General features: G+C 36.7%; 2 protein-coding genes across 3 annotated transcripts; one reads left to right on the top strand and one right to left on the bottom strand.

The window, feature by feature from the left end:
- Positions 1-4,679, top strand: LOC125874616 (U1 small nuclear ribonucleoprotein C-like). The gene is made up of 6 exons (XM_049555530.1): positions 1-117; positions 846-880; positions 968-1,010; positions 2,286-2,327; positions 2,397-2,646; positions 4,187-4,679. Exons 2-6 carry the CDS (start codon positions 873-875, stop codon positions 4,435-4,437), a joined length of 594 nt encoding a protein of 197 aa, XP_049411487.1. The 5' UTR covers positions 1-117; positions 846-872; the 3' UTR covers positions 4,438-4,679.
- Positions 4,680-5,378: 699 nt separating this feature from the next.
- LOC125873188 (uncharacterized) lies at positions 5,379-9,016 on the bottom strand. Of its 2 annotated transcripts, XM_049554079.1 has the most exons (5): positions 8,880-8,981; positions 7,907-7,917; positions 7,247-7,870; positions 7,044-7,163; positions 5,379-6,970 (listed from the first exon to the last, which is right to left on the bottom strand). In XM_049554079.1, the coding sequence occupies exons 3-5, from the start codon at positions 7,868-7,870 to the stop codon at positions 6,065-6,067; spliced, it is 1,650 nt and encodes a 549-aa protein (XP_049410036.1). In that variant the 5' UTR covers positions 7,907-7,917; positions 8,880-8,981; the 3' UTR covers positions 5,379-6,064. The 2 variants fall into 2 exon arrangements, with proteins under 2 accessions (XP_049410036.1, XP_049410035.1); XM_049554078.1 differs by having other exon boundaries at positions 7,247-7,917; positions 8,880-9,016.
- Positions 9,017-10,067: the final 1,051 nt, after the last annotated feature.

Raw genomic sequence — 10,067 nt, 5'->3', positions numbered from 1 at the left:
AATTTTTTGAATATTCTACCTAAGGTAGGTATTTTGTTTCATCAGATCTGGTTATACCTTTCTTTTATGTATGTGTAGTGTAGCTCAGTGCTTTTGCTGGAATTTGTTTCATCTTCGGTATGTTTCCGTAACTGAATTTGGGGGGATTTTTAGGGTTAGGGTTGAGCCGCCTTTGTAAATCATACTCTATTTTGCTGAAATTTTGGCACATGAGAATTTGATTGTTTGTCATGGAAACTGAACTAATAGTTGTTGTTAATCTGTACGAGTTTGCTGTAATTTGTTTCTTTCCGTATGTTTTCGTAACTGGATTTGGGGATTTTTGCTTCTTTGGAATCCTGCCATTGCTTTAGTAGCTTTAGGGTTGAGCCACCGGTGGCCACTGACCAAAAAAAAAGAGGAAAAATATGGAGTATGAGTAAAATGTAGTAATGTTTGCTATTTGTGCTTTGGTGCTTAATTCCCGGGTTGAAGTCACAAATTTTGAGTTGTATCATTAAAAATTTCAGATGATCAGGATGTGTGTTGTCTTGCTTTTTCTTCCATACTAATTAGTCGTTGTATTGTTCTTTCTGATCCTTCGATGTCTGTTAATATATGTTGTTTCTCGTAACTCTGTTATCGTATTATTTTGTTGTAGTTACTGCTTTTTTTCAGACTGCTTTGTCATAGTTTCTTTAGTATTTTGTCACGACTTCTTCACTTTCGTCATTTCTTTTTTGAACTGCTTTTCCCTAAGCCGAGGGTCTATCGGAAACAACCTTTCTACCTCTCAAGGTAGGGGTAAGATCGTATCTTTTTGTTGTTGTTGGATGTTTTCAAGAGTTTCTTTTTTATTCTTGCAGGGCGTTCTACTCTTTTGTGTAAACAGAATGCCTCGGTATGTTTAATCCAATGAATTTGATTATATTTTGTAAAATTTCTTCCATCTTCCCTATTTGATTCTCACCCTCTTTCTCCTCCTCAGGTATTACTGTGACTACTGTGATACTTACTTGACGCATGATTCTGTAAGTTACCTCAAATCATCTTTCAAGAATCTCTGATTTCAACCTAGGAATTTTGTATACGTTATTGGATATTGGATTGGGCACTTGGTCTAGAAGCTCGAATACGAGTTTTGCCGAACCCAATAGCTTTTGTAGGAAGCTTTCGGCGGACACAAGCCCTAGGGACTAACAATGTATTTGTGTTTAAAATCATTAAATAGTTGTTTCTAAATTGCAGAATCCATAAAATTGAAATCCTAGCTCCAGGCTTAGTTGGGTTTGTTCCCCCCTGTGCACTTGATTTGCTAATTGCCGCTTTTATTGAGCTTAATTAGGTCACACATAACATTAAGTTCTTTAATCACTTAATCTTTATGGTGCCTTCGTTGTAAGATTTTATTCACCTGAAATATTTTCTTCGAGAAAGTTTAACCTGAAGATTGTTTGGACTTTGGTGTTTGGATGAGATCTCACGCCAGCACAACACAAGTATGAGGTAACTCCGTCCACCAATGCTTGGACAGATGGAAGAAATCACCCAGTATTTTTGTCTTCACTAGGATTTGAGCCTGAGGCCTCATGTATCTCAATTCACTTCCTGCTAGACTATGTTGAATGCATTACTTTCAATATTTGAAGGTTGACAATAGATAACAGTGTCTGAAAAACATACAATCTCTTAGAATCCATGTAGGCTTAGTGAAAATAGGACATAATGGAAGGAAAAAAATCTTATGTGGATGGTATCTATTAGTTGGCAGTATGTCATGCTAGTAGGATTGCTCAAGTCCTATACTTTCTAGGTGTGTTTTAGTCTTAACAGATTATGTTCAGGTAGAAAATATAGATAACTTCTAGTGATTCCTATTTTTTAAATTTATTTTTTGTATAATATTGGCCTGAAGTGAGCTTAAATGGTGCGACATGGTCAGTGATGGTCCATATAGCTGACACCGGCTTTAAGTGCACTCGTAGTTGTTTTTGTTGAAAGGCTGATAATAGTGTTTACATATTGGTTGAAACAAGTGAATTGAGGTAAGAAGAGTTGAGAAATTCTCTTAGGAAAACATTCTGAGCAACCAAACTATGGAATAAAAACATTTCTTGAGAAAAGGTTTAAAGAATACACTAACTTATCCTAAATGTAATCCTTTTGTAGAAGTACATTTGAGTTGATTGCAAGTTTCTTGTGTCCATGACTCTTCATTGGAGCTTTTCAGAAAAAAACAATAATTATGTGTTGAATTCATTATGATGTACCTGCAATTGACAACACTACTGTCTTGCTATTTTCAGCCTTCTGTTAGAAAGCAGCATAATGCAGGGTACAAACACAAGGTATTATTTCCATTTCCTCTGAGATTAGGCTTATCACTTTGAACAAGTCTCACAAAATTATGCTTTCAGGGAAATGTTCGAACTTATTACCAACAATTTGAGGCACAACTGAATCAAAGTCTAATTGATCAAAAAGTCAAGGAACATCTAGGGGCCTTTAGACCAGTTGGCCTTCCTTTTCCTCAGCTAAGGCCTGGTCTTCCTGGTCTTCCAACTCCTCAGATGCAGATGCCCGGCAACCCTCAAATGCCACCTGGTGCCCAATGGGTCCCTGGTATGCGGCCACCGGTGCTTCCAAGGCCCATGCCCGGTCTTCCAGGTATCAGTAGCATTGTGAACTCTTATGAGTACCTTGTTCTTTTATATACCTCTTGAAGATAGTTGTTTTATATTAGGTCCTCCACCAAACTTTGAAGATGATTGTTGACTATGCAAGGATTTCCAATCTTATTTTTGTTTTTTAGTTGACATCAGCGGCGGAGGGAGAGTGTTGGCTGCGGTTTTGACTGAACCCAGTAGCTTTAGTTGAAACTCTCTACTTATTTAGAAGTTATTGAATATGTACAAATTATTAATTTAGAACCCAGTAACTTAAAAAGATTAGAATTTAGAACCTCTAAACTTCAAATTCCATCCCCTCCTCAGGTTGACTCCTAGATTGTATGTTTGTGTACATATGTAGGTTTAAAGATTTTACAATAAATAAGCTCCCAATGGAAGGGATAAATCCCTGTTGTATCACTATTAGCTATTCAAAATGGAATGTCGTTCTTGTTTATGTAGTTTGGAATTTTTTTATGTGAACTTGGCATTAGAGTTTCTTTTCAGAAGATGTAGGTTCAATTCTCATCAGCTGCTCCATATTTTGATCAAGTAGGTTTATCCGATCAATGAAATCACATATCTGTTTACTATTATTAGTATGACATGCACCCTCAATAGTGTGGAATAGATATAGAAGATTCATATAACCGATACTGATTAGCTTAGGATTGAGTCCTAACTAATTGATCGAAACAATTTTGCAATAGGTCTTACCAAATTAAGGGAAAAGAAAAAAACAATTTGGCAATAGATCTATTAGGAAACAACAGTTGCCTAGTCTCAAGGGTTCAAATCATTGAGGTTTTGTTAAAATCTATAGAAGCCGTAGGTCACCATAAAATATTTAATGTTTCCTTTGAGTGGGAATCAAGGACATATGTGGTGAAAGAATACAAGTTTCATCTGTGAGACTATCTCTAGTTTTGAACAACTCCAATTGGTTCGTCAAGAAATGAAATTAGTGGAACTATGCTTTTGCATCCAGCTTTGAGCACTCCAATAGCCTAGGTTCTGGAATGCATTATGGGATACATAAATCAACTAAATTTCAGTCCTTAATTAGTTTTGTGTATGTTTGGGGGGGGGGGGGGGNGTTTGGGGGGGGGGATTATATGAAACCTCTGCATCTTTGGATGATTCATTGATATTTGACTTCTGCAAACTGTCAACCTACCTTAAACAGCCCACCTCTATGTGAGCATGATATGATAATTCGTATTCTGCAACTACTGCACATTGTTTTGGGAGGATGTAGCAAGCTAGTTTTGTTTTGACATTTTCCTTTTAAAGCATAGAATTCACTAATGCAGTTGAACTCCCTTTAGCTCATAATAATTTGAAGGTGCATATGATACCATCTACATATTTGTTTCTCAAGCCATTTTGTATTCTTCTTGTTTGAATGCTAGAGAGAAATCGTGTCATGCTGTAGTTTTTGGAAGTTTGCATATCGATGTTGCCTTGAGAAGTTTTCCCTAATTATAGTATCTGGATAATAGACCTTTAAAAACTAGAGTGTCTTTCAATGGTTCCAGGTTATGCTCCTCCACCAATGCCTCAGATGTTGGCACCTCCCGGTGCTCCTATGCCTGGTCAAGTCAATAATATGCAAAGACCTGTCGGTCCACCAAGTGCAGTTCCAGGAAGTATGGGAATGCCTGCTCCTACTGGCGGCCCTCCAATGTTTGCACCACCTCCCGTGTATCAAGGAAGTACCACTGTGCCAACAAACGGAGGAGGTGATAATTCTAGTATCAACACTCAAGCTGCCGACTCTAATCAATAGGCCGGTTTATGTACAGAAAATCCAGATGCTACTGTCCTGAAGCTATTCTTAATCTGGTTTCAACGTGTTTTATTTTCTATGCTGTGATGTTAAGTGCTAGAAATCCATGATATGGTTAGATGTAAGGTAAACTGGTCAGGGAAGAGAGACAAATTCATTTACTCAAGGAAGGTTTTGGCTAGCAACATTGATTGTACCTTTGAGAAATGCTTCTATGGTATTTATTTAGTTCAGTGAAACTATTTTAAAGTCTAAAGCCATATAGACAACCCCTTAGGGGTTGTTTGGTGTGAAGGATAGAATCAATTAGTCTTGGGATTAAATTATAATGCCATTTAATTTGTTGTCTGATTGGCAAGTCCGAGATTTATTCCGGAATTAATAATTAGTAATTGGATAAGTTATCCTTCTCCTTTGGGTGGTATAGTAAATTTTGGGATAATTATTCTGCAATAAAATAGGTAAATGATAGTTGTTTCTTTAATCTTTTTTTATACATCGCTTTTCACATTCATGAAGAGTATTTTTTGTAAATAAATAACTTGTTCATAAAATTTATGCAATGCATATTATTGTGAATACAACAAGTCAATAAGAGAAATAATCTCAGCATAGCTGCCATGACATATTGAGCGCTTACACTTTTCAATGTTACGTTACTAGTAGCTTTTTTTTGTCGAAAATTTATTTTCATTAAAGTTTTATAAAAATGTCTGTACCTTGTTGAACTATTCGCAAAAAGTTGTAATTCTCCCAAGTAAATCGCTAGTCATAGTATTTAACACACTTTCCGCTAACATGACATAACGAGTGTAATACACTTCTTGCCTCGGCGTAGCATTACTAGTAGTTTCTTTGTTGAAAAAAATCGTAAAAGTCAGCACCCTATTGTACTAATCACAAATAAGTTGCAATAAACGAAAAAAGCCTACAATGGAATAGCACCAACATGAACTTTTTTTTAGTCTACTCCTTGAGCAGTTCAACAACGGAGGCATCAATCTTTCCTATAAAAGTTACACTATCACAGTTCTGTGTTCAGGCAAACATTGCCTTTGGGGATGCATCAACTTTATCTTGCGGAAACATCAGATAATCTAGTAGAAACAGAAAATATTGTACATAGGAAACCGATAAATAAAAAAATAAAACAGAAAAACTTGAACCAAAGATCGATATATTGGCACATCATTGTCATTTAGATGGAGATGCACCTCTTCCACGATGGGCGTGAGATGCATCTCTATCACATGGGATGCCATCTGATGGTCTCAGACGAACGAGAGCTTACTGGAGTTAGGCCGAGATCCGTCTTGCTAATGTGATTCATAGTTAGTTAGGATTCGACTTTCCTGGGTAGACCTTTCACAAACTAAGCAGCTGTAGCATCGGCACACAACACTGCCCATCATAGTTGCAGATTTCAGCAGGACCTTACTATAGGTATGAAAAAACATCAAGCTGTCTGAAGAACTGAGGCCGAAGCATCCGGCAAAACCATCAGGATTATTTTCCAACATGTACAGGAAGGAAATGTGAAATAAAATAGAGTAATTTTTTGGATTCTGGAATCCATTGGAGCCACAATGGACATCATACAGGAATGGATATACTTTGCGGCGTAGTTTCAGCGACGTGATGCAGGTGGGCCAGCAAAAGGATACTGAGGTAAGACTGACGATGATCTTCCAGGCTCATCTCTAGGATGCTGATATATGTGGCCATAACCTGATAGTGCATAAGGAGTAATTGGTGCATAAAATCTTACATTTTCAGCAGGCAATCTTCCTGGATGGCCTCTGGTGTCACTCACATAGTTGGAAGCACTAGCAAATGACTCTCTGCCTGTCAAAGGCAACTCTCCAGGTGTTATCATTGTCCGTGGAAGAGAAAGATACCGGTTCACAAGTGAGGTGGTATCCTCGTCGTAAGGATTTACATTTTTTAGTAAACTATGATTGGCAGCTGCAGACATTGTATTACTACTTTCTGCAGCAGGAGTAACAGTACCAGGTCTCCCATGGAGACAATTGAAGCCGTAACTACGGTATTCCCTTTCATTTGGAAAACGAGCATCAGAGTAAACATGTTCATTCCGTGCAAAGGCTGCATCACTTCTCACACCAGCAGGGGCCCTCAGTAGCTGCTGTATTCCTTGTTCTGATCCATAATGATCCAATTTGTGGGTCACATGTACTGCAGAAGTACAGGGCTGCAGATGTTTTGCCTGTTGAAGACCATAGCTTCTGTATTCTTTCTCAGTAAGAAAATGCGGATTACGGGCAACCTCTCTAGGCATGACATGATGGTCCACAAACTGCTGCCTTCCATGATCATGTGGTGAGAAATTCTGACCTGCTTTACTACTGCCGTATTGAGCTCCATATGCATGCTCCCTGACAGGTTCATAACCAGATAAAGGTGGTGCTGCTGAGCGCTGAATAACTGGCTGAGCCACAGCATCCTGTAGTACTGGTTTGAGAGTTGGATCCATACATGGTGCAGGTCTAAACAGCTCTGTTAACTTCTCCACCTGCTCAAAGATATTGAATTCAGATTTTCGGAAAACAGTGAATAACTTACTAATTAGGGAGGTCATTTGGTACCTGCATAGCTGTCAGCTCAGTCTTAAACTTGCGTGTCTTTTCATCATAATTGTCTTTAATTGCTTTCTTGAACACATTCTCTGGTAGTGGAATACAGTCCTTGTGAATCATAAAAGGTACCTGTTGGATGACCAACCATCAATATAAACACCTCACAAACAGGAAGAAGATGAAATTCATAAAATAAGGACAGCATATTTGACCTGAGCAGGGAACGCCCCACCGAATGCCGCTGGTTGAAGTCTCATTCCACCAGCAGAAGATGCCTCATAGATACCATACATTAGCTTAAGATCGAAATCAAAGAGGAAAAGCTTAAGACCAGGTTTGATTCCCATTACAAAGTGTTGTTTGCTTGCCGAAACACCCATCACACGATATCTGAAACAATCTTCTTTCGTTCTGGCATTGCACATGAAAATTACTCCACCAAGACTATTCAAAGTTTTTGCATCCTTATTTACCTCTCCCCGTCCTTCATTTAGATCAAGGCTCTTTTGAGTTTTTTCATACTTACTCATCTCTCCACATCTTTCACTCATATCCAGTTCATTGTTTCCTTTATTAATATTTTCAGACTTACTAGCATCTTTTTCACCAACATGATTTCCTTTGTTGCCATTTTTTGCCTTCTTGTGTTTGTTTCTGGCTTGCATTTGTGAACTAATCTCAGCTTCTTTGGTTTGTGCAGAGTTTATGTGAGAGAACCTTTTTACAAGTTTACGTTTACCCTTCAGTGCTTGGGGAGTTTTTTTTTCAGCAACTGTACTTTTAGAACTAGATTCAGCAGCGTTATTGCTCTGTTTCTTTTTCTTTTTTGGAGCCATAGTATTGCTCAGTTTCTTGTTCTTTTTTGGAGCCATGGAATTTCCTCCTGTCAAAATCAGAAAAATAATCAATTTCTCCCAATCTAGCGGAAACTACGAATAGGAATAAGAAATCCAAATGCCTTTGGCAGAATTCAAAAGGCACAAAGGAGGGTCCTGAGGAGTTTAAGGTCATCACCACAGGGAAAGCAAATCATCAATTAACGACAGTTCAATCCTGAACTGATTAAAATCTGATGTATGAATCATATGTATCCATTCCCTTCAATTCAGACTCCTTTTTTTTAATAACCGTGGAGTGGCCAGCTATCACGCACCTCAAACTAATTCCACGGGATACCTGTCACCTCCCACCATCAACATGTATCATGTAACTCTATCCACCAAGCTACTCAATTCCTAAGTTGCTCTGACTCTTCAAAAATGTTGCCACACCATGTCAGATCACTATTTTTGGAGGATCCAACTTAACATTTTTGAAGAGACGGAGCAACATAGCTCAATTCAGATTTTTCTTTAATAATTGTGGTGTACGGGCCATATTTCCCATACCTTCTACCTCACACCACACCAGCAATAGGTATCAGCCTATCAGGTAACCCAGTATACCAAGCTACTCAATTCAATTTTTTTTAATAGCAGTGGTGTTGGTGCGAACTTTCCCGCACCTCAAACTAATTCACAGATACCAAACACCTCCCACATGCCACAGATAACTCTGCCCAATAAGCTATTCAATTCAGGTTCTTTTATCACAGGAGAAGCAAAATCTGAATACAAATCAAAATCCGGAATTGACACTTTCATCACAGGAGAAGCAAATTCTGAATGAGAAATCAAAATCCGGAATATACACTTAACTAATGCAATTGGAGCAAATACAAAGAGAATTTAACTTAAATCCCAAATTATTAGTAATATACTAATATCAATCCATCCAAAAGCGAATTAGGTTTTGTTTTATGTATAAAAATTGGAAATGTAAGTTAGAGAAAACTCATGAACTTACACGCTTAAATTCAGAGATCGCCGGAGAAGATCGCCGGAGAAGGAGGAGGAGAGGAGCTAGTATGTAACCGAGAGAGTCTGATTGTTGTTCCAATCGACTTTATTGAGGAATAAGAGAGAGAAAGATGGAGCAGGCCGGGCCCATAATCAATTGGGCTTCTGAATTTTGAACATCCATGGGCTTTAAGGATTTTAACATTTTTAGTCAGCCAGCTAAAAAAATTCATACACTCATGGGGTAATACCACGGTAATCACTTGAACATCCTTTATCGAATACTACATATATAGATTAAAAATAACTATTTAGAGATATATACTTAAGTTATAAACGGCCTTGACAAAATTTCTAATTTTAATACTGATCACTCAGCCATAATAGTTTGTAGTTGTTATCAGTGTATACTTGGGATATAATCAATGTTTATATACTGGTTAAAAAAATAAAAATTAGGATGATTGTTATTGTGGGATTTGTTAGACTAATATGTAGTTTAAAATGTCTTTTTTTAAGAAAATAAATAAATTGTATAGTACTATTATATACTACTTTCATTTCAATTGATGTATCTTGTTTTTTTGTTGTTTTTGTTCTTTTAAGATTAATTTTAAAAGAATGACACGTTTATATATTTAATTAGTTTTAATTCCAACATATTCTTTTTACTATTAGTGACACTACCTTATAAAAAGACATGAAAAATAACATAAGTAGAGCTTAATGGGGCTAATTTTCTTGTTTTTATAAAAGTATATGCTCTATGATACACTAATTAATTATTTAAAAGATAAATAGATGTATTCTCTATACAAATGTTTTAGAAAGATGAAGCAACCTTCTATAGAAAGTTAAAATGCATTGATAGTGTTACAAATTATTTACACCATAAAGTAAAAATAACTTAAATTGTTTTTTTATCCATTTCTACAGATGAGAGTACAGTAGGACCTTACTAAATTACTACTCATAACCTCTCTAAGAATTCGGTCCCAACTTGGCCACTGGAAAAAACTCATTTTGATAAGATAATAAGATAGTATATTTTCAGAAGACCCCTATATAAATATATGGTCTCATTAATATGATAAATTAATAATTCCTTAAAAGTACAAATATAGCTAAGATAATTTAGTAAAATATGATTTTATTGTGTTCTGTTTTTTGTTAAAATTTAAATATAGTTGAAACT

The sequence above is a fragment of the Solanum stenotomum genome, chromosome 8, assembly GCF_019186545.1.
Source record: "Solanum stenotomum isolate F172 chromosome 8, ASM1918654v1, whole genome shotgun sequence".
In the NCBI taxonomy this organism is placed as follows: Eukaryota; Viridiplantae; Streptophyta; class Magnoliopsida; order Solanales; family Solanaceae; genus Solanum; species Solanum stenotomum.
Note: the sequence above shows the minus strand (reverse complement) of the source record. Positions and strands in the feature narration are given on the sequence as shown.